Source organism: Xenopus laevis, chromosome 7L (genome assembly GCF_017654675.1).
Source record: "Xenopus laevis strain J_2021 chromosome 7L, Xenopus_laevis_v10.1, whole genome shotgun sequence".
Taxonomy (NCBI): domain Eukaryota; kingdom Metazoa; phylum Chordata; class Amphibia; order Anura; family Pipidae; genus Xenopus; species Xenopus laevis.
Window position 1 is genome coordinate 65,012,232 of NC_054383.1, and position 25,117 is coordinate 65,037,348.

At 38.1% G+C, this 25,117-nt stretch overlaps 1 protein-coding gene across 8 annotated transcripts in view; it reads right to left on the bottom strand.

The window, feature by feature from the left end:
• Positions 1-25,117, bottom strand: part of arhgap22.L (Rho GTPase activating protein 22 L homeolog) — a 61,949-nt gene that overhangs the window by 17,252 nt on the left and 19,580 nt on the right. The window contains exons 2-5 of one of the 8 annotated variants that reach the window (XM_041569125.1): positions 21,302-21,504; positions 16,277-16,364; positions 7,489-7,602; positions 3,471-3,663 (exon numbers count right to left, since the gene is read on the bottom strand). In XM_041569125.1, the coding sequence (XP_041425059.1) occupies positions 3,471-3,663; positions 7,489-7,602; positions 16,277-16,364; positions 21,302-21,484 (578 nt within the window). In that variant the 5' untranslated portion in view covers positions 21,485-21,504. Of the gene's footprint in view, positions 1-3,470; positions 3,667-6,694; positions 6,830-7,488; positions 7,603-9,897; positions 10,347-16,276; positions 16,365-21,301; positions 21,505-25,117 lie in introns of those variants that run through there. The other 7 variants (XM_041569124.1, XM_041569126.1, XM_018225609.2 and 4 more) reach the window with 7 other exon arrangements.

Consider the following 25,117-nt stretch of genomic DNA (forward strand, 5'->3'; position numbering starts at 1 on the left):
GGCGCTTCTCTCATGCCCTCCCCTCCCAGCCCTGGGAGTATGCTCATATACATATCCATCTTTAAGTCTTCTGTCACAGTTAAGTTATACATCAAAATAAAAAACAGCAATATCTAGGATAAATGAATACTTTTCTATAAGGAGCAATGCAACATTTATGGTGTTCTTTCCTGCAAGTGTGCTCTACATTTCTGGATGAACTTATCCTCACTGTGTATCTGAAACACAGGTATCATGTACTGGTCACCTGTTTAAAAGCACACATCTCATTGTTTGCTATTGGTTACAACATGTAAAAAAACACTCCAAGGCTAAGTTAAAATATGTTTAAATACAATCAATCAATGCACATTCCATGGTGCCCTGTCTCATAAGTAATTCAGTATATATGCAAGTGCATGTGTTTACAAAAACAGGGGTTTTTAGTTACAAAGTTATGGTCATAAAGTTGATAAACCACCATACCACGTCAAGGTAAACCCTGCACGGAGGTCCCTAACTTGTTTACCTCCTGTCATAGTATAAAAAGGCTTGGAGTGCAACACCCCCATACCCACCCCTTTAAACTAATGGTGGTCCTATGTTTTTTTTAAAAAAATGGGCGTTGGTTTGGGCAGACTCTCTCTCTCTCTCTCTCTTAAAAGCAGCAAAAGCTAGTGGAGGGGGAGGAGTTAGCCCTCAGACTGAAACCAAGGTTCAGGAGACACATCCCAAGTAAAACAAGCCTTTTTATACTATGACAGGAGGTAAACAAGTTAGGGACCTCCGTGCAGGGTTTACCTTGACGTGGTATGGTGGTTTATCAACTTTATGATCATAAATTTGTAACTAAAAACCCCTGTTTTTGTAAACACATGCACTTGCATATATACTGAATTACTTATGAGACAGAGGACCAGGGAATGTGCATTGATTAATTGGCCAAATCAGTAGCACTTCCATTGTATTTAAACAGATTTTAATTTAGCCTTGGAGTGCACCCACAGCCCCCCTATTTTGTATTTTGGTTACCACATGTAGGCTAATTTTGGGACTTTTATTACATATTGGTGTTTGTATTTGGTGCTTTGTAGAATCAATGGTGTGGCTCAGGGTAGGACTGGGCTGCTGGGACACCGGGAAAAAACTCAGTGTGCCCTGCCAACCCAGTCCCAATCAGTGCTGGATACCTTGGGCGCTGTACCTTTACCTGCTCCCCCGACTTAATCACAGCCGCAACAAATTATAAATAAGGTGCAGATGGGAAGTTGAGTCTTCGCCAGGGGGCCCAGGGGTGAAGGGGGGTTGCAGCTTCAGCAGGGGGCCGGGGGAGGTGTGCAGGCCCCTGACACAGCAGTGCTGGTGGGCCCCAGACCCCTAGTCTGATGCTGGTGTGGCTAGAAGCTGCATAATTTTACTAGCCTGGAAATTGTACATATATGTGCTTAATAGCAAAGTACTTAATGCATGTATTTTAAAATATCAACATTAGAAATATTTGATCCTTCAAAATCAGTTACAAAAATATTTACTCATTGTCAAAACATCTAATTCTGTTTTAAGGAACTACAGGCAAACATCTGTATAAGCACACAAATGTTTACAGGAGCACAAATTACAGAGGCTCAAGCTTCTAAAATTAAGCAACTTCTGTATTTTTTTTAATCTGTGTTATACCCTACAAATAGTTGTTTCTATAACCACTGGACATTAAGAAAATGAACAAAATAGTGCAGGTATTTTAATAACTAAAAAATTGTAAAATGCGTGTTCCAAAAATACTCAGTAAATGCAGAATGTAAATCCCGCTGCCTAAGGTCATTCTGCAGTTTCAATTAAAACAAAGGGGCTGAATTGCTATAGATAGAAAAAGGGAAATATAATTCTGTGGATTTATCAAAACTTTATGACACCAATGCAGGTTATTTAATCACCATCTAGTCACCCTCCATGTGGCAGGTTCTCCCTTTCTGATCTTGATTAACCATTGTCTCTGCCTGACCTAGGCTGAACTCACCCAGTCCTGACCTTTCACCTGTACATTGCTTTATTTACCCTGTGCCTTGCCTTGGACTTTTTGGGTTGTCTTGATGTGCCAGTGTCTACATTCAGTTAACTATTCATATGCTTGTTTCTGTTCTGCTGAATAAACGCTAATTTTTATTGTTAACAACTGTCTGTCGCCTGTTTCTCATCCAGCCTCCTTCTCGGTCCCTGCTCTGGACTCTAAGTCCAGTGGCACCTGAGATTCCGATGTGGCTCCTTGGTTGTCATTTACAGTATGATCTGTCTCTGGTCCTAACACTTTCCTGAAGTTTTAACAAGCTGGCACATATATCAAGGTTGATACCTGTGTCAATTCAATTAAATGTGTTTGACTTTTAGCAGTTGAATGCTATTCTGATTTAAAGGATAATAAGTTTTCAAGCTCTTAAACAGCAATGAGCGCTATCATACATCTGAGCCCTTGCTCAGCAATGCATATCACATGGGGAAAAAATTTTGGGACAATTATGTTGTGCCCCGATATGATACGTTCTGTAAGAGGTTCGGCTCTTTAAAAAATAGTGATTCATAAACTATCACTAACTTCTACATTGGTATTTTTAATCCAAAATAATATTATTAGTTTTTGAATCCATACAGTAAATTATGATAACTTTTGTGATACTGTATTTAGTAGCCCTTTTATCTGGCTGTTGCTTTTCAGGCAGCAACTCTGCTTTTCTGGCCAGAGTAAGTGCTGTGCCAAGTAAAATAGGCAGTGCAGCCAATCTGTACCTGGAGTGTTAGTTTTACATTTTAAAGAAGGTTATTTTGTATACTTTAGTTATATATTGCTTCTATATATCTTTTTATTAAGTTTTCATTCTTACAGTACAGTGTAATACAGATGTTCTGAATATTTTTCAATGGTACATAATTGTTAAGTAAACACTGACATGTGAAAAGACAAAAATAAACCAACAGTTTTAACTAAACTATTAAACTAAACTAAACTAAAATAAACAGTTTAACTAAACTAAACTACTTCTCTTTATTTTCCCTACCATTAATTCTCTCAGTTTGTTAATTAAACACTTTCTTAGTAGTTTAACAGTTTAACAATATCTAACATTGAGCCAAGTAACACTACTTGGCTCGGTTCTGTTGAACTGGGTTAAATGCAAAAGATTTGCCTTATTTTCTCATAATGCAGTTACTTCCTAGCAATTCAGCATACTTACATTTACTACACGTTGTTCCAAAACTTAAATGCACAAGTTGTGGTAGAAAATGCTAATGATTTCACAGAAAGGTATTAAATATTGCTCCCACTCTAGTTTTACTGTTTCTCAACATTTCATTATAATACATTATTTAACAATTTTTTGTTTTATAAATTTTGCAAGGAGGATATTTTTTTTTAATTTTTATAAGAAAATCATCTTTTGCAGTCTATGATAAGGACAGAAATGTCACACAAATGGTACATAAATAGGTGACCTTACTTATCAAATGTTGGTTTGGCTCCAGAGTCAAAGGCGTCTTGAAGTTCTTTTACAAGTGTGGCTTGTCCTGGCAATCTGAATAGTCCCTCCTCTTGCAACCCATTCTCACGTATAAAATCTACACACTGTTCGACCACGAGGGGAGCATGGCTTGTCTCCAGGTTGACTGCTTCTTCTAGCCTCTGTCCAAAAACTGCTGGCATAATAAACCAATAGGGAGATAAGGCATCACAGAGTTGCATAAAGTGAAATAAAATGTAACAATAAATTACATTTTTAGTTGGTTACATGGTTAATTTGGGTTGCAAAAAAACAACTACCTTTCAAATTCAACAGTTCCATGTGATCCCCAGCATGGCAAACCATGGTTTTAGTATTTTATTCAATGCCCTAGTCTAAGCAACTTTCAGCTAATCTTTATTTTTTATTTGTTATAGTTTTTGATGAAAAAAATGATCCCCTGCTAACTGTCTGTAGTGTACTGTAGCATATCTTCTCCCAGATGCACAGAATCTACTATTGTGGATTCGGCCGAACCCCCAAATGCTTCGCGAAAGATTCAGTTGAATACTGAACGAATCCTAATTTGCATATGCAAATTAGGGGTGGGAAGGGGAAAGCATTTTTATTTCCTTGTTTTGTGACAAAAAGTCACGTGATTTCCCTCCGACACTAATTTGCATATGCAAATTAGGATTCGGATTTGGTTTTGCCAGGCAGGAGGATTCGGCTATATCCGAATCCTGCTGAAAAATGCAGAATCCTGACCAAATCCAGAACCGAATCCTGGATTCAGTGCATCCCTACACAAAACCAAAACTGTGACATATTATTTATATATATTAATAATCGGTGAGTGCAGAGAACCTCTTGTTTTTCGTCTGTATGAATTTTGTGGTCGCAACATCATTGTACCCCACCTAATGATTTAAAATTTCTGCTGAGCACAATTTCACACATTGTTTGTTACAGTTTATACAGGAGCAGTAGCCAGCTCCATATTGTAGCTCCTATCATTCCCAGCTACAGTCAGGTGATTCCAGTGATGGCAAATAAAAAGGGCAACCATTTGGGTGTTTTAACCTTGAAAAGCAAGTTGCAGGTTAAACTTAATCCTTGTAAAAAATGTATAATGAAGTAGTAGAATTCTTAATGAATCAATTTAAAGTGAGTGTATCACTGGTAAAAACAGAGATGACTTTGACATAGATGACACCAGCTTGAAAAATTACAATATCTGCACATACAATCCCTGTTTTGTTTAATAGGAAAGGCCTTTTTTGGTAGCTTAATGCACAAAATGTCTGAATTTCCTTTATATATTGATAAAAGGTGAGTGCAGAAGAGGACCTCTTTGCTTTGCCTGCACAAATTTTGGCCTCATTGCACCCCTAATGGTTTAAAATTTGGTGGTGACCACAACTTTCCCTTATTTTGTTACAGTTAAAACTGATAGTCTTTCCCTGTGGTTCAATCAGTCCATTTTCCTTACTAATTAAGTTCCACGACCCAGAGTACTCTTCAGAAAAGCCCAAAGTTGCACTGCATACCAAAACTACACTGCATACTCAAGGAAAGTTTCTAACAGGTATGTATAAATCAGAATTATGCTTACGTGCTTTATTACTATTAGTAGACACTGGGGATCAATTATCTATGCTCAAAAAGTCACTAACAGCTTTTCATAGCACTTACCAAACTACCAAACCAAACAAAAAAATTTCAAGGGTAAAAATTACAGTAGAAGGAAATAAATGTTGCTAGGGGCAAACACACATAGCGGATTGTCTGCCTTCTTCCACAGGTAATGTTCATAGAGGTGGAGGAAAGCGGATTTGCTCTTATGTGCATCACATTGACAGTCCCAGCATAGGCCTGTGTGGAGCTACACAGAGCAGATACTGTGTGAAAACATGAATGTATGCATTTGTGAAAAAAGGACCTAAACATACTGAAGAACCACAACATCATATTCAATTTGTGCCCTGCGCACAAAAACCTTAATTCTGCTGAAAACAACTTAGCAGAATCTAGAGTGTGACAATCCCAAGTGATATTAATGCTGTAGCCCTAAAATAACCAAAAATCTAACTGTCCCATCTAGTACTGCATAACTTTCCAGTGGCCCTGTGAAAAAACTTAGTATGGTTCATTTACTTAAAATCTCATTCATGAATACAGTGCTGCTGAATGCAAGCAATGCTGTTTTCATGGGGTGAATGTTGGTGGAGACCTCTCACTCATATATAAAATAGTTTAGCTGAAGAGCTTTCGTGATTATTTTTATAGCATTCTGTGATATTTTAACTGCCTAGTCAGGTCTTTAACCTCCACTTTTCCCCTATCCTACATTCTTTTTTTTCTCAGATCAAAATACATGATGCACTACTTGCAATGTACAATGACAAAGTGTGATTAGTCATCAAAATGACATTTGTATGGGGAACTAACCAATGGAAAACAAGAGTGAAATAAAGGTGACAGTTTAAAGGGAAAAAATATGTAATCAACAACAACAACATAGAACTAAAACTACAACAATATTACTCGCTGAAGCTGAAGTATACAGTATCATAGGTTGTCAGAACTTGTCTGCAGGGCAACAGCATAATTTATCAGGCAAGTACTACAGAAGGACCATATGGAGTTGCAGGTGGACTTCTAGGGCCAGAGAAGCTGTGGCTCGTCTTCATTTTATCATCTGCCAGTGCATGCACAAGGCACTGGTGCATTGGTAGATTACATTTTCTGAAAGGCGAACCCGAACAATATCCATGGCACACAGACATTGATTGTGATCGTCTGAACAGCATAAATAACAAAAAACATGTAATTTTATCAGTCTATGGCCTGCTTTAGCACACCTTGTGGAATGCTTTTTAATGTTATCTTTGTGGAAGTAATCACTAACATCTGAGCACCACTTCACATACAATGTATACAGTTAGGTCCTTCTATTACAAAAGGGGTTGTTTATCATTACATGATTTATTGTTTTTTGGGTTTTTTTTTTAAATTTTTAAAAAACAGTATTAGAGCATTGTGTGCACACACACAAAGGGTGCAAAATAGTCTCCTGTGCTCTCCCAGCAGTCTTGCTGCCTGCTCATCTTTCCCACATTCCAGCATTATATTGATTAACAGTCTGCTGTCCTGCTAACCATTCTCTTGACCCAATGTGATAAAGACTGTCCCAAACCCGTACTTTCTGATCTGCCTCCTACCTGAACTCTCCGCACCCGTCCTGCCGCCCATGACAGGTGCAGTAAGATAACAAGCTGGCCACAGACGCAAAGATCCAATCAATCGAATCCTCGAACGATCGGACTTCCCCATCTCCCGACCTGCCACTAACCTTCAGTTTAAATAAAGTAGTAAAAGAACAGATCAGCCGATGTTCTGCCCCTAACAGCAATCTTATGAAAGTTATGTCCGACAAAAGCTGAAAATCGTCAGATCGGAATACATGCAGAGACAAATCTTCTCACCTGTCCGATCAACTGAACAACCGATCAAAATGGCACGAAAAATGTCGGGACACTCCACACGCGGTCCGAAAATCGCACGAATCAAGGATTCGTACAATCGGATCTTTGCGTCTATGGCCATCTTAAGTGACAGGACTGGATAATCCAAGGCACAGAGGATGACGGAAGGACAGCTAGCAAAAAGGTTGTGAAAGTTCTGGGAACAGCTTATTCAAAAACTTTGTGTGCACAAAATGGTAGGGTTTCAAATTATTTTAGTAGCATAAGACACTGAATGAAGAGTTAGGGAGTATGCTCATTTTGGGCTAATGCTGCTGACAATTATCAAATTGTAGCAGTTTAGAGGTTCAGCAACAATGCTTACTGAACTGCTACTGAAAAACATGGGGAGGGGGGTTAAACTGATTATTAAAACATGATTTAACTATTAAGTGCTGTCAATTTTACCATTACCCTTTGCAATTCAATATATGTGGCAACACAAGTAAAACCTGAACATGAACCATGGTTGTTGCATGGTGATGATGTACCTCCACCAAATGGAGCCCAAATGACCTTGCGTATGGCCCTCACCCAATCCTCCATCTCATGATGTGAATTGGCCATAAGAAGAAAGGTTTCATGATTTACTGTCACTTTGTCACCTGACAGAAGAAAGAAGAAAATAAGTCAGTATATGTAGTTACAGAGAACTGTAGTCTGTTGCTTACATAAAACTGCATGTAAATTTGTGTTGTACATGCAGTCCCAATGCTTGCATGGTTCCCAAAATATAGATACATAGATATTTAGATATCAACATACATATTCATAACCATTATATTATTAAGGCCATTATACGACCATTAAATGACCATAAACGGCAATCATCAGCGCTAATGACTTGTGCAAGATGGCCGAACATGGCATTATGAACTCAACAACAGTGGGGAACTGTTGTGAAGAAAGCTTCCTTTGGCTTTCTAAAATGTAAAACATGTCTGGATATATTACAGAAAAAGGGGGTGGTAAAAGACCATATTACTTTTTTAAACTGCTCAGAGGTCAATGTTTTGCAAGTTTTATTCCACTGTATGCATCTGTATGTTGAACTTGGCAAGTGGTTTCTGAATGTCAGTCTTACTATAAATTTCAGCTTAATAAAGAAGTTCATATGGCAGAGCTTTATGTTGAGACTGGGTCACAATTCATTTTTCTGGTGTTTTACAACTATCTTATCAAGTGCCTGTGTACCCCTGTCTATAAGACTCAAGACTCAAGGCCGGTGTTTTTGATGATGATGACGATGAGACTTTTCTTTTGACATGACATAATTCCCCAGTTTTTGTGATGGATGCACCTGCACTTTAGTAGCTTGCTGTGACTTTGAAATCCACACATGCAAGGGGTGATTGAAAGACCTCCTTTATAGAAGCAATTTTTTGAGCGACAAAATTTGATTCCTTTGCAGTGGTAATTTAGATACATACTTCAAGCATAAATCTGACCCTTTTTATGTGCTCTCACTCCCCGAATTTCTCTTCTGGAGGTGCTACATTGGCACACGTTTAATATTTATGTTATATATAACAGATATAATGACTGAAACTTCCACAAACCTGTTTATTCCTTATCTTTCCTCCTGCATCTTGCTTCAGTAACAATGTTATTAACATATCATTTACTTGCTAAACTTTGGCATTTGTTGCTACAACCTTGAGAAACTGTTATAGTTCACAAGTACTCCCACTCTGGCACTGTTTAGGTTAAGTCTGCAAAACCATCCCACCTTTTATGACCAGAGCAGCAGCCTTCCTTGTTTGTAGCTAATTTCATTGCATTCCTACAGGGCAGATGTGAAAGGAATGTTGCCAGGAGCAGGAACATCTGGTGTTGGTTTTTGTGCTGTATACAAGTTTTGTTAGCTCAGTAAACACTTATATCTCAGTCATCAGTGTGAATTGCTGCCCAGCTCCCAAGCTGAATGAGGAGCCAAAGGTCACAATGGAGACACACAATAAGAACAAGGGAAAATGCCAGCTGATTGATATTAGGGTGTATGATAATACACAATCGACATTCGTTCTGAATATCTTCCTGCGCCCACACACAATGCAACTTTTTCACCTTCAAAAACCGATATTTTGCTAGCTAGCTGAACAGTTCAGACAAATGCACAACTGCCACAGACACACTGATCACAAATATAAATTCTTCAGTATACAAATGCAGAGATCTCTGAAGCCATGAAGAAAGAAAATCATGTTCCCTTAAGACACTAATGGCTATACAAAATAATAACACACTTTATGCTGAAACACTTTTCACACCTTTTTTGTCAACATAGCACTGCACTGATTCATATCTAGAAAGAAAAAGTCTCTATTTTGCAGCTTAGTCTTACAAAGGTCCCCTAGGCGCTTAACCTAGTCTTAGTTGGCCACATATCATGTCTATTCATTTGTGTCAGCCATGAGGTATGGTAAGGACAAGCACTGCTTAGTCTCCACTGTAAACACACAAATCATTTTGATGGCTTAGCACATCAGTCTAGAAAGCAGGGAGTACTACAAAATTGCTGTACTGTGCTGGAAAAGTACAGCCACCTTGAAGACTCAGTAAAAGGGAAAATGCAGACTCACCCTGCAATAAGCACAGTCACTGGATAGGAAGCCTCCAAATCTGTTACTACATACCGGAAATCACAATGACATTAGAGATCCTTATAAACAGGTAAGAGCTAAGAAAAGGTATAATGACACCAAATCAGGGATTTACAAAGAGTTAGCTCCAGTACTTTTCTGACATAAAAATATTATTACATGGGAACTTCCCTCCACGTTCTGCAATACAAATTCACACTTGTTGCCAGTCACCCACAGAAGCGACACAAAGAGTGGGAATGCTGTATGTACAGAGTACATTATTTCTCCATACCCCCTCCCCTTGCGTTTCATTACCTGAGCTCAGGTGCTTTCTCTCTCTGCAGCAGCAAAGCCCCATGTCAGGTGGAGGGAGCCCGAGTTGAGGGGAGCTAGCACCCCCATCCCCTCCAAGCAAAAGAACCTCCAGTCCTAACAAACTTGAAGTGTCAGTGAGAGCCGGCTAGCGCACACTGGTGGAGAAGCCCAAGCCAATCTATCCCAGAGCAGAACAAAATCCCTGCCCCGCGGGATAACTTCTTATCTACAGTATTTTGTTGTATCTGTCTGGACAGGAGAACTGCCAATTGTGTTTGAAGCTGGGAGGGGGCAGAGAAAGCTATTAGGAACAGTAACACGCACAGTCTGGGTTATTTTCTCGCCTTGCTTTAAGGATTTCTTTCCATGCTGCAGGCGCGAGTTCTATTTGTTCTTAATTTAGACGGGTTATGTGACGACTAAACGACTCCCGAGACATTGCCTCTCTTTACCCCTTTCATCCAGTAGAATACGCTGGCAGTGCTCTTTGCTTCTTACTTGGCAAGTATACGGAAGTGCTGTAAATGAACACCATAGTGCTACATCAGGTGGATTTATAATAACTGCAATTCAGCTTATACTGCTTTTGCTGAAATACAGTTCTTAGGAGCCTTGATAATTTACATTTTTTTCTTTAAAAATGTTTTGGTAAACCTTGATATTCTGAGACAATTTGTAACTGGTCTTTTTTTTAGTGTTTTTTTAATTGTTCAGTTTTGGTTCAGCAATTCTCCAATTCAGAGGTATTTGGTTGGTAGGGTCCATTTTACCATAGCAACCAGACAGTAGTTTGAATGAATAGGAGAGGACCTACACAGAAAATAAAATAGCAACTATGGTCAGTGACCCCCCCCATCCGAAAGACGGAAAAAGGCAGAAGAAAATGGCAAATAATCCAAAAACTCTAAAAATGAATACCATCTGAAAAGTTTCTAAGCCTAGAACATTCTATAACATACCTAAGGTGACATGAAAGGTGAACAATCCACTTTAACTAATGCACTGCGTATCTTGACCGCTATATAAATAAATGATGATGAAATGATGACGATGATACAATTGTAGCGTGACAACTGGCGTGACCCTGACGAAGTGCCTGGAAAGAGGGCACGAAACGCGTAGGTTTTCCTCACCAACCCACTGCCAGAAACTCACTAGATGTGTCAAATAAAGCCGCAAGAAAATTGAGCAATACCGTCTCTTGTGATTCCTTCGATCAGCGCCGTGTAACGGGGTAAATCTGTGCACTGAAGTTACCTCCTTAACGAGGTGAGGAGGATCCCGTGAGAGCTGCGACCGAAGGGAGAGATGCTGCACTAAGAAGGGTGAGCTCCGATATAATTTCTAGACCTATTTTTGATGCTTAGCGTGACAACTGGGCCTGTAATTCAGCAAACTTCCTAAAGGTGGCCATACACGGGCAGATTAAAGCTGCTGATATCGGTCCTTTAGACCCCAGGGCCGAATGTTCAGATTCATCCGATATAGCCCAGCCGGGCTATATCGGGTCAAGATCCGCTCATTTGGCGACCTAGTGTATGGCCACCTTAAGGGTCATTTACGAACACAGCCCATGGTCATTCAATTCACCGTTTTTTTTCCCAGAACACAGTATTATTTCCAAAATTTCAGTGCCTGCTGTATGCTACATTGTGTCTGGTGTAGTTGTTGCTGGTAGTATGGTGCTGGCAGAATGTTCACTCCAACATAGCTATTGGAAATGTGCCCTAGCCAACAGATGGCTTTGCTGACAGTCATGCAGAGAAGTCATAGAGAATATTCAGAGGAATATTTAGGGTTCAAATGACAACATGATTTGTAAACTAACATTATCAAAGATTTAAAATGGGAATAATGTGCTACTATTTAAAATATAAGGAAGTTAGATGCCACTGAATTGTTCCATAACCTCAGTGGCACATGTCTGAAGGTCACAGAACTCTGACTAATATCTAGGTCTGGACTGAGATCCAAATTAGGCCTTGGTATTTCAAATACACAGAGGTCCAAACAACTCCTTGACAGGATTACATAGTGAAAGTCTATGGCATCATACAACAGCCCTTATAATACACATGTTTCAGTAAGCCATGTGACAAATATTATATTGTGATTATAAATGAATCACTTAACACAATTTATAAAGATACATTTTACAGGATATTTATCGCTCTAAAAAAAAAAAATATATATATATATATATATGTGTATATATATATATATATATATATATATATATATATATATATATATATATATATATGTATACTCTTCATTAATACTAGTGCCAAATTGACAAGTCTGCAAACAGAAACCACATTGAAATTAAATAGAAACATAAGCTATATATATAAATGTTGTGACATTGATAGCCTCACTCTTGTTACAATAAGCAGCCAGGTGCTTTGTTTTGGAGCCCATATTAGACTTTGGGGACAAACAAATTGCTCTGTGATTAATTGTTATTGACAAGAAATAAATGTTTGCAGTATTCCATGATCTTCAAACATTTTCCAAAGGGAAAGGATTGCCACCTATCTTCAGCTTGTGTGTAGGGTTGCAACTTGTTTTGGAAGAAAATACAGGCCTCCCTATATTTGTATCTTTCCTCCCTTTTAATATATTGTCATCAGGCAGCATTTCTACTGTAAATGTAAAATATTGGCCATGTAGAAACCCTTCTTGAGGATGGTGGCAGCCACCCATAGATATGTTTGAGTGTCAAAGGATCACACTGCATCTGGTTCTGGTGTTGTGACCAGGGCATCTGCTGCCAAGAAACAAGATGAGAACCTTGCCTCAGGCAGCAGTGAGTGGCCAGTTACCATGTGTGGCAAAAAGCTGCCTCTGGTAACTTTAAGAGCCTTTTTTTTAACAGAAATTCAGCTCTGCTAGTGCCAAGATCACTAGCAATACAGACCCCCTTGACCCGCTCCAATGCTTACATTTTAAGCATGGAGCGGGAGGGGGTTGGAAGACAAGACAACACCAATAAATATTAGTGGTCATTTACATAACCCTGAAGTGCAATTGCTAGAGCGCTAAGAGCCTCAAATGTGCACCCTTAATGTTCACTTAAGAAGCAATTGTGTCCTAGGCGAAAGCTGTGCTCTGATTTTCAATCTGTCGTGAGAAACAGAGCACAGCATTAGAAGGTGCAGATGGCTCTATCTTTACCACCTAACCTTGGGAAGGTAACATAGTAACAGTAAGTTAGGTTGAAAAAAGACACACGTCCGTCAAGTTCAACCTTTTAACTTTTTTTAACCTGCCTAACTGCCAGTTGATCCAGAGGAAGGCAAAAAAACCTATCTGAAGCCTCTCCAATTTGCCTTAGAGGGAAGGTGGTAAGGACAGATCTTGATGCAGGCTGCTCCTCCTGATTCTCTCTAACTTACAATCTGAATGACACTAAAGTTAGGGAGAGAGGATGGGGTTGCCTGTCTGCTTCCCTTCCTGCCCATCTTGGATTAAGAACTGGCTAATGCAGACAGCACTCATTGCAAGAGGAGGGCCTCAGGTCTCTTGAAATGCACACACAGTGTGCAGAATACAAAAAATAGATGTCCCATGTGCCAAATTTTTTTGTCAGGCATGGATTCCTCATTTCACCATCTGAGATTTTCTTTGCTAAAATTAAAATTTTTAAATGCCCATTGACTTTAATAAAAAGTCAGCACTAGAAAAAACACCAATTGACTTTAATGCATTAAAAATCTGCGCTTATAAAAAATTATTTGTTGCCTTTTGACTTCAATGCACAAATTTTTCAGCAGTTTGGGGAACTTTTCAGCAAAGAGAAATGGGACAGATTTGCGGATCACTATTCGTGCATAAAAGAGCTGATTGAGAGAGTCTTACAAACTGATTCAGCAGCGTATTTGGCCATGATGGGGCCCTCCTATAGGCTAACCCGACTGATATCTGGCAGAAAATCAGCCAGATGTTGATCCGGCAGGTATGATTTTCACATCGGGCCGAGAACCAAATTGATTAGTTGATGTGGTCCTTGCAGTAACGGCTCCTGTTTCCGCCACCACAGTCTGATTGTTTGGTCCTAGGGCCAACAATTGGATTAAGCCTGATATCAGCCATCCTAGGTGGGCATATAAGCGAAAAGATCCACTCGTTTGGTTACCTCTGTCATGAATATAAAGTACAGAGAGAAAATGGAAGAAAACACAGATATTTAAAGAATGAATTCATTGTGATACCAGATATTGGATAACTGATATATGTAAGAATGCCAGCTTTCGAGAAAAAACAAGAAATTACATTTATTCATCAGGCATTTTTATGATGTTACAATTTAGGAAACTTTATTGTAACATCTTCAAAATATTTTTTTCTTGTGATGTCTCATGCAGAGGTAGGCTGTAAAATTCTGCTACTGACTTGCACTGCAACTGGTCTGTGGGTTGCTTTTTTCTTATCTTTATGAAGGAACTACAATAAAATAATTAAGTTATATTCATGCCTGTTGCAGAGTGACTTCTCTTCAATACAAGAACATCAAACATACTGGAGCAAACTTTTTAATGGGTTAAATTCTATATGAAGGTCTGGAGATTCTGCTCCATCCACCATTGCATCCAGGGCTGTAACAACAGAAACCATAGCAGCTGCTGTTTGTATAGATAATAACACACAGGCCATGATTAATTCATAGTTTTCAGAGTATGAGAAACAGATCTGTTTACCAGCCTTTGTTCATCAGCCATTCTACTGTTGATAGACTGTTTTTTGAGTGATCTGCCATTTTTCCATCTATGCACACACGTTTACACTCATGTAAACCTAATCATCTCTGACAAGTGCTCACACACTTATACAAAAACACTTTTTTGGCCCATTGTCTCTCATTGCTCAGTGTTACTAGTGGGTAAGATATTTTGACTAATAACAGAGTGATCTTTTCTTTTTTTTAATTTGATTTGAATTATTTTATTGCCATTATCTAGTGCCATGATGCTGTTTTGCCCACACAATTGCAATTATATAGTGTGGCTAGAGGATCAGGTATTGGAAACAATAATCACTATGTGTAATCACTTTTTTATGTTATTGATTTTAGCAAAGTATAAGCTTAAAGGGATTATGTCATCGGAAAACATGTTTTTTTCAAAACGCATCAGTTAATAGTGCTACTCCAGCAGAATTCTGCACTGAAATCCATTTCTCAAAAGAGCAAACAGATTTTTTTATATTCAATTTTGAAATCTGACATGGGGCTAGACATTTTGTCAATTTCCCAGCTGCCCCAGTCATGTGACTTGTGCCTGCACTTTAGGAGAGAAATGCTTTCTGGCAGGCTGCTGTTTTGTGTTGTTCTTAGATCTACCAGGCAACTGTTATCTTGTGTTAGGGAGCTGTTATCTGGTTACCTTCCCATTGTTCTTTTGTTTGGCTGCTGGGGGGGAGGGGGTGAAATCACTCTAACTTGCAGTACAGCAGTAAAGAGTGATTGAAGTTTATCAGAGCACAAGTAACATGACTTGGGGCAGCTGAGAAATTGACAATATGTCTAGCCCCATGTTAGATTTCAAAATTGAATATAAAAAAATCTGTTTGCTCTTTTAAGGTCAAGCACCTGGGATTTAAATACGGTATATACAAGCTACGTATGCCCTTCACAGGACTGCACTTGGAAAATTCATAATGGAGGAGGACCTTGGAGTTCTTGTAGATAATAAACTTAGCTGTAGCATACAATGCAGCAGCAGCTACCATAGTGTAGTAGCATAGTGTAGTAGTAAAGCTTCTATTATGAAGTGGTAAATTATTCATCTACTAAGTAGATGGTGGGGGTATGGTACCAATTTTGGGGTTGTACACTGCGCTATAATACAGAATCATCCCTCTGATGTCCAAACAGACAGCAGAAGCACATTTACAATTAAAGGTTGTCATTAGAAACCAACCAGTACATTAACATTTCTGGTGCTCTGTTTATGGTTGCCATCTTTCATAAAGGCTTTTTACCAGCATGAACATGAAAGAACTTTTTTTTGCCTAATAAAAGGAAACATAATTCTAAACAACTTTGGCTCTTCGGGTGACTTCAGATCTTCATAGGCTTCTGCTCTTCAGTAGCTTTGGATCTTCTACTTTTGTGCAATGTCTTTCATTCAGTCAGAGGTGCTATTCCATGCTGCTATTGTGTGCAGCACAGCCGGACTCCCCTTTCAACTTGAAATTTACCGGGCCCAGGACAATTGTCAACCCTGTTGCCAGTCCTATCCTTAGCTAGTGAAATATCAACCAGATGACAACCCTACCCGTTTCATAATAAATCAGCACTTCATCAATGACTGCATTGCCCCTAATACCTTGTATGTTTATTTATACTAGTTTCATTTGAATGATATGGATTTCTTACCTGGGACAATTTCAAACAGATATCTGTTGGTCTCTTCTGACTGAGAATTGACTTCGAGCACTTGGAATCCCAGAAGTGGTATACAGCCCTACAGAGAAACAATACAGTAGCTTAAATAAATTTGTGGTTAAATGAACAGCACTGAGAATAGTGGCCTAATCTATCCCTGAATAAAATAAATATATGTGTTCTTTAGAAATATTTGGTCGCTTATTTAAGATTGTTAATGCACTGCATTGTTTTTGAGTAAATATAATATAAAAAAAAAGACTGGATGCAGTAGGGAATTGCAACCTATCAAATAATAGTTACATATAGTACAAACTAAACAAACAATAGAAGATTGCATTTAAAGTCACTTTTATAGGAATCATTATCTAGAAAGCTCCAAAAACTTCCTAAAGTGCCCTATTTTTAAAAAAATGCTTTTTTTATGTAATCAGACAGTACATTTACATTTGCTACCCTCTCTCTCAGATGAGAACTCAAAGGTGAATTAAGGAAGGTCAAGCATGGTTGAACTGTAACTCTCTCACACACACACCATGCCAAAAAATGCAGGACATCAGAGGATTTTAAAAATGTATGATTTATTAAAAGGTAGCAGCAAATATATTTAAGTACACTGAGTATTTCAAGTACAGTGGCACGGGGTCTATTTATTATGCTATGTAAAAATAGGATGAAAACATCACTAGTGATGTTGCCCACATCATCAGCGATGAAATTTCAACAGTCATCTACAAGTTAAAAACAAAAGCAAAGATCTGATTGGTCACTATGGGCAACATCACCAGTGATGTTTTCCTCCAATTTTTACACGGCATGATAAATAAGCCCGATGTGTTCATTGGGAATTTAACTTACAGGTGATCTCTCTTAGGGGCAGATTTATCAAAGCATGAAATTGTCACAGTAAAATTCCACCACTCTTTATACATTTCTATGGGATTTTAAAAGGCACATTTATCAATGGGTTAGAGTTCATCATTTGATTTTCATCCCTGTGGGATTTCAGGATTGCGAAGATCTTAGATAAGCTTTAGCCAAGTAAATTTTTCTAGATATCTTAGACTTCCTTTCATCTGATATGACACCAATAACCAGTGGCGTAACTACCGGGGGAGCAGGGGGTGCGATTGGGCCAGGGCCCGCACCCCCTCAGGGCCCCCAGCAGTTCGAGCACCACCACATACACGCAGGAAACATTGTACGGAGGGGGGCCGTCCCGTGCCAGGACCCGCCCCTCTCTAATTACGTTACTGCCAATAGCCTCGAGCACATTGTCAACTGTCCACAACACTGCTATATATACAATGTGTGATATAAAAAAAGGCACAGGTTACATATTACTTAAGCTCTAACGGTGTAAGAATTAAACTCTATGGGGCAAATTCACTAAGAATCGAAGTTGCGCCAGGCGCAACTTCGCCGCACTTCGTCGCACTTCGCCAGGCGAATTTTCGCCAGGGCTCCGTAAATTCACTAAAATCCGAAGTTGCGCACAGGGGTAGCGCATGGTTGCGAAGTTTCGCTTTATAAAGCGAAGTTTCGCTAGCGAAGGCTAATTTGCATACGGCGCGAAATTCAAATTTCAATGGAGGAACACGTATCTGCACTACAAATGCCTAGAAAACCTTCAAATCAGCCAATAAAAATTTTATTTTGCCCTACACATGTGCCCACTGTCTAGGTAAGTTGCCATGAGTCAGGAAATGTAGGGGGGAGGAAGGGGAGCCCCAAAAATTTTTCGATCTTTTTCAGCCTATCAGCCATCATGTAGAAAACACGCCAGCGTTTTTTGGGACATAGAAAAATTTTTGACTTTTTTTGAAACAATCACTATCTACTCTATTGCTCTTCGCCAGGTCTGAGGTGGCGAAGGAAGTCTAGCGTGAAAGGTAGCGTTCGCTACACTGCGCAAGTTAGTAAATTTGCGTAGTTTCGTCGCTAGCGAAGATTCGCCTGGCGCAAGGTTGCGAAGTAACACTAGCGAAACTACGCCAGCGTTCGTTAGTGAATTTGCGCAGTAGCGAAAATGCCAAACGCTAGCGAATTGACACTAGCGTTCGGCGCTTCACGCGTTAGTGAATTTGCCCCAATGTATTCTACAGAATACTTGAATGGCTACACAGTAGCTTATTTATATAAACTGTAGTAGGATATCTGTAACAACACACCAATTTTACCAGTGCAGGGTAACAGTAAATTATATTTTAATTACTTTACCACTTTATATTTTCGGTGTTACTGTTCCTTTAAGTCAACTAAAAAAAAATGTAAACATTAAATAAACCTAATCAAGTTGTGTTACCTCCAATAAGGATTAATTATATTTTAATTGGCAGCAAGTACAAGGCACTGTTTTGTTACAGAATACTACAGAGATAAGTGATCTATATTTTAACATTTTTATTTTAATTATTCGATTAAAATTGAGTCTATGAGAGATAGACTATATGTGTGTGTGTCTGTGTATGTAAATGTGCGTGTATAAGTGTGCCAGCTGTATATAAATGTACCAATTTCATTAATTGATTCATTATCAAGTATCGGGCCAAAAATACACAACCGAATCAATGCAGTTAAATAAACTTTGTAACTGGATGCTGTAATTTTTTTCTGGTTTATAGATAAAGTGAGCTTGATTATGAAATCTGGTATCTTCAAAGTCCAGCAATATTATTAACAACATGTGTATCCATTTTCTGATCTACTTCATATTAGGCATTTTGTAGTACAGTGAAATAAAAATAAAGCAAGGTCCTGGTTTTAGGCATTATTTATTTTTATCAAGTGGTTCCACCAAACCTTTGGAGGTATTACTGGGTTTTTTTAAAGCTAATTTATTGGTTTGGTTGCACAAATTATTAAAAAGAAATCCAAATCTGCTCTTTATACTGCAGTCTAGGGAGGTAACTTTTTTTCCCCAATAGATTTGCTTAATGATAATATTGTTAATTGTAAGTATAGTTATTTACAAGTTATGATATTGCAAAACGTTAGAATATGTTAGTCCCAATACTTTGGCATACATATGCTAAACCTTTTTAAAAACCTATATTTAGCACCCAGTACCATTCTAACAATAAACAACACAAATTCACAGAGGTACATGTCAAGGATGCCCATTGTCACCCCTTCTATTCAACATAGCCATTGATCCACTGTTAAGACGCAAACTCAAAAATCACCAACTGCAAGGTATCCAAATAGGTCAAACAAAGCTGAAGGTGGCAGCATTTGCTGATGACATCCTATTGTTCCTCAACCAACCCAAAACAGAAATACCCATAATCCTTCAATTTATACAAAGGTTTGGTAAAATTGCAGGATTTCAAATTAACCTAGATAAATTGGAGGCGCTAAAGTTACATCATTCAGACCCTACAAGACTGGCTCTCACATTTCCCCTTCAAAAAAAACATCCTCAGTATTAAATATCTAGGGATTAGACTACCAGCACACCATAAAGATACGTATGCCTTAAATATACAAAAAATAATAGATAATATTCAACAGGAGGTGCATCAATGGAAACACACTAATTTGACATTCCTGGGCAAAATACATTTTATTAAAATTATTTTCTTCCCCAAATTACTATACCCACTACAGATGTTGCCATATTACATAAATTCAACAGATCTAAAAAAAACTAAATCAAGCATTTAGAACTTTTATTTGGAATAAAAAACGCAGAGGATTAGCCTATTTAAACTACAGCAACCTAAACACCTAGGCGGAACCAATCTCCCTAACATTATATATACAGAATATAATGAGGCAGCGCTTCTTTGCTACGCTGGAGACTGGATTCTCAACAGAGATATCTACACAAAAATATCTCTAGATCAATACACAACTGAAAACTACTCCCTTAACTACATATTTCACTCACCAATAAACAACATCCCACCACCGCTCCGTAACAATCCTATATTTCTAGACACATATAAAGCATGGCACGTAGTTAGGAAGAAACAAAAACTATCACCAACTATATCTCCATATCTATCATGGTTGGGTAAAGAAGACTTCCCAATAGGCAAAGAAATCCCATTCTCTTGCAATGGAGGGACAACGCGTTACAAAACTTAAATGACATAATAGACAACAACTATACAGTATACCCTTGGGAAAATTTGAAGGAAAAATTCCCATTCATGACACAACATGTATTTTTAACTCTCCAAATTCTCCATTTCGCAACAAATGTAATACATAACCTATGGTCATGCCCCTCCCTACAAAATTTCTGGACAGACATAGCAGAATATGGTGCTCAGATGGTCGGAAAACCTCTCCAGTTACAATTAGAATGGGCAATGTTTACCAATGACACAACCTTTACACAGTTAACAAAAACAGATAAGAACCTAATTGGATAAACAAAGAAACACCCAACATAACGATAGTAAAACAGAAATTGCATTATCTATTTCATATGGACTGGCTGGAAGCCACAACTAAAAAGGAGCAAAATACCAACAAATTTTTTAAGACATGGTGAACATACATAGAATCTCTGCCACAACAAATCAGACATCTCAGAGTACACACATTTAGATGTACAATATGGTATGATACAGCACTATTGACAGAACAATCCTTGGTCATGGAATCGTCCCAGTACCTCAGAGACCAACTACAGGACCAAAGACAACCAGGTCATACACTCCTTGGGAGTCATCTAACTACCCACAGAATTCTTGATAGGGTCCCACTTGTCATTTGAGCTGAAAGTTTGTATTGTTATCATAATGACATAAGAAAGTAAATACATAATGTTAATGGCACAAAACAGAAATCTACGGTATTGTCATGACTGCATAATAATTATGTAAAAATCTTCAAATAAAAACAAGTTTAAAAAAAAAAAAGAATGTTAGTCTATATGCGTCATCAAATATATCACTTTACATATGCCTTGTCTGCATTGAACTGGAAAAGTCCACAATGTGAGGCAATATAATATTTCTTTCTTCTATTTCAACACCACAAATGAACCCATCTTCTGTTTACCTGCAATTTGCCTTCCTCTTTATCTTTGTAATATCGCAGCTCCTGTCCTCTTAAGACAAACCATCTATGTTGCCAGTTCTTCATAATATTTCTCCTTTTTTTCAGCCATCCAGACTTCAGTGTTTGCACCTTTTGAATGGGGAATAGTGTCTGAACGGGATTAGGCCCTCTGTTCTCTCCCATCACCAAACTTTTAGAACAAGCTACAATACAGGAATGGAAAAATTGTGTTTTTCATTTACTTTGTTGTTCAGACATTGTCATTCAGACAAGATCAATGGCAAAACAGGGTGTTGTATTTCATTCAATGTGAACTTCAATTTGTAATTATTATTTTTAATATAGTAGAGACCATGGGAAAAATGACCTTCATCGAAGAGATTCAAAATTATTATTTCCAAGAAATACAAATAGTATGTGCTGCAAGGTGGCTATGTTGTCAGGACTGTCTCCTCCATTATTCTTTCAGGTATAAAACATATTCCTTGCTGTTTAAATGAATGTTACAGAGGATGCTTAGCAATGCACGAAACAACAAACTGTACCACTGATTAGTGGAGAGCAGTTTTTGAACTTTGCCTTGAGATGCCAGCTAAGTGGGGATGAGCAGAGGCAAAAAATGAAATAAAAAAAATAATTTTAAATATTTTCTATGTTGGTCTTTTGTTAAACTTTTTTTTTTTATTCATCAATTTTTATTGGGTACAGAACTGGATACAGAAAACCAATAGTGATGATTTACAACAAAGTCATCCTTATATTTAGACTAATTGTATAACATGTCATAAAAATTTTTGGTACTTGTGGTTGTTATATTTGCAAATGAAAAACCAAGAAGGAAAGGTTGTGGGAGCACTCCATGGCTTAATAAAAATGTACTAAAATACAATGGAAGTGCTACTGATCTGGCCAAATTAACTACAGACACAGAGAAAAAGAAGAAAAAATTGATCAATGCACATTCCCTGGTCCCCTGTCATATCAGTAATCTATGCAGATGCATGTATTTACAAAGACGGGTTTTTTAGTTACAAAATTATGATCATAAGATTGATAAGACACCATACCACGTCAAGGTAACACCCATATGGCGGTCCCTAACTATTTACCGCTGGTCACAATTTCAAATGCTAAAGCCTCCCGGCATAAGAGCATTTCCAAAGGCATTATTCCACCATTTAAAGGGATGGGTGTGGGGGTGCTACAAGCACATGGAAGCCTGGCCTGCTGCTGAACTTCCGAACAGAATAGATCTGCTACAATACAAAATGCAAAAAGGCCAAATTAACTACAGACATAGAAAAAAAGAAGAAAAAATTATCAATGCACATTCCCTGGTCCCCTGTCATATCAGTAATCTATGCAGATGCATGTATTTACAAAGACAGTGTTTTTTGTAAATACATGAAAAACCAACCTTAAATAAAATAAACAAACTAAACAAATTGACTGCCTGAGTTTTTGTTGCAAAAGTTTTACTAAGAGATAAAACTTTGAGGGACCATGATAGCACAGCCTTCGAAATTACTGGAGGCACTCCCAGACTAAAGAAGCATTACTATTGAAAGTAGGTTATAAGGTGAGCTGTAGTATAATGAAATTAAGCATATAAAACTTTACAATTACCATAAATTGGTTAGTAGAATACTGTATGTAATATCCCATTTTGATTACACAGGTCGAGTCCCAGAGGGGAAGTTTGTGGAGCCCATGATTCCCATATTCTAAGAAATTTTTAATGAAAGCCTGAAAGAATAGAAGTTCATTTTTCATTAATCATTATGTTAGTTAAACAGACTTTCAACTGAAGACTTGAGAGAGAAGGAATAAGCCAGGTTATGGCAATAAGTTGTTTATCAGCTATAAATATATGAGTAATCAATTTGCGAGAGTCACATTTTATATTAGGTATCCATTTATTTAGCAAGGCCTTCCAAGGATCTTTGTATTAGGTCAAAAAATCTTACCTAAAACATTTGGACAAGGGGATAATGTCAGCCATTAATAGTGGGAGGATTGAGATTAATTCCTAAACAGTGGGAGGATTGAGAACATCTATATAAATGTGCAGGGAACAGGTATCAACAGGTGAACACTTTATAAGAGGTTTCTACCCAGGCCCACCATCAGGTTGGCACAGGGGCAACAGTTGTCTTGGGCCCGGCAGAATTTGTGTTTAAATGGGAGCCGGACTGGGCTGCACTTTCCGGATTAGCCAGGCCCCACTTAAGAGCGTGGACATCAATGAAGATCAGAAGCTGAAGACCCGAAGCCGAGAACGGAGCCAAAGCTGAAGACCAGAAGTTGCGAACGAAGCCAAAGACCTGAAGTCGTGAACTGAGCCAAAGACCTGAAGTTGCAAATGGAGCCTAAGACTGGAAGCAGCGAATGGAGGCAAAGACCAGAAGCCGCAAACAGAGGCGAAGACCAGGAGCTATGAACTAAGCCGAAGACCAGAAGTTGCGAATGGAGCTGAAGACCAAAAGCTGAGAATGGAATCAAAGACCCAAAGCTGCAAAAGGAGCAAAAGCCCTGACCACCAACAGTTTTTTTTAACTTGTAGGGGTGACCCTGGCCATTAAAGGTTTTTTTTAACTTGTAAGGGGGAGCCTGGCCAATTAGAATAGAATTCGAATTACAGGTTGATCCTATTCACCCGAATTTAAAAAATTCGAATTTTTAAATACATTTTGATTGTTTTTTTTTTTTTCAAGTTTTAAATTTATGGGAGTTTATGGGAGTTTTATCAAGGGTCGAATTTCGAATTGAAAAAACTTTGAAATTCTAATTCAAAAAGACCAACCTAAATTAAGTCATGTTTTTTTTTTGGTTGAATAGGTCCATATTCGATCGTATTTGAATTGTATGAATCAAAGGAATAGCGCATTTAATTGAATTCGATTCAAAGTTTTCACCCCAAAAAAATTTAGATTTTTCAAAGTCCACAAATTGACTCCAAATAGGTTCTCGGAGGTACCCCATAGGCTAAAACTGCAATTTGACAGGTTTTAGATGGCGAATGGTTGAATTCGAATTTTTAAAGAGACAGTACATGATAAATTTCGATATTCGAAATTTCAGATTTTATGCAAATTCTAATCTAATTTGGACTATTCCCTAGTCGAGGTACACAGAAAAGACTGAAAATTCTAATTTTGTCAAGTCGAAACTTCACCTCAACCTTTGATAAATCTGCCCCTTAATGTCTGGTGCAAAAAACAAATAAACACTGGGGAAACACAACCCTGAATTTCAGAAAATCAAATTTAAGTGCCTTTTGGAGCATAGATCTGGGCATTACAGTATGTTTTCTGCTAAAAACACAGAACAGAAATGGTTGTCATTTAAAATGATATTAAATCGTTACTGTTCTCAATTTATTCCCTTAAGAAGTAAATGTAAAAACACCAAGTAGCACCCTATCTGACTTAATATAAAACTACAAGTTTGTGGGGACATTTACAGAATATTAACACTATAATAAATGTTGTAAAACAGCAATCCGGAAGGCAAAGATTGGAAATAAGGAGTACATTGCGGCAGACTAATAATAGGAAAAAAGACGCAGGTTGAGGGTGTTGCATACTATATATAATGGTACCAGCATGGTTGTAACAGATAGAGAAAAGGCAAATGTGCTAAATTAGTTATTTTCTTCAGTGTATACAATAGAGGAGTCAGAGTTCCCAGGCTCATTTCATAGCTGCTCTTATGACTCAGCTCAATCTAGTCAGTGGCTGACTCAGATTATGGTTCATAAAGCTTTACTAAAATGAATGTGAATAAGGCACCAGGGCAGGGCCGGAACTAGGGGTA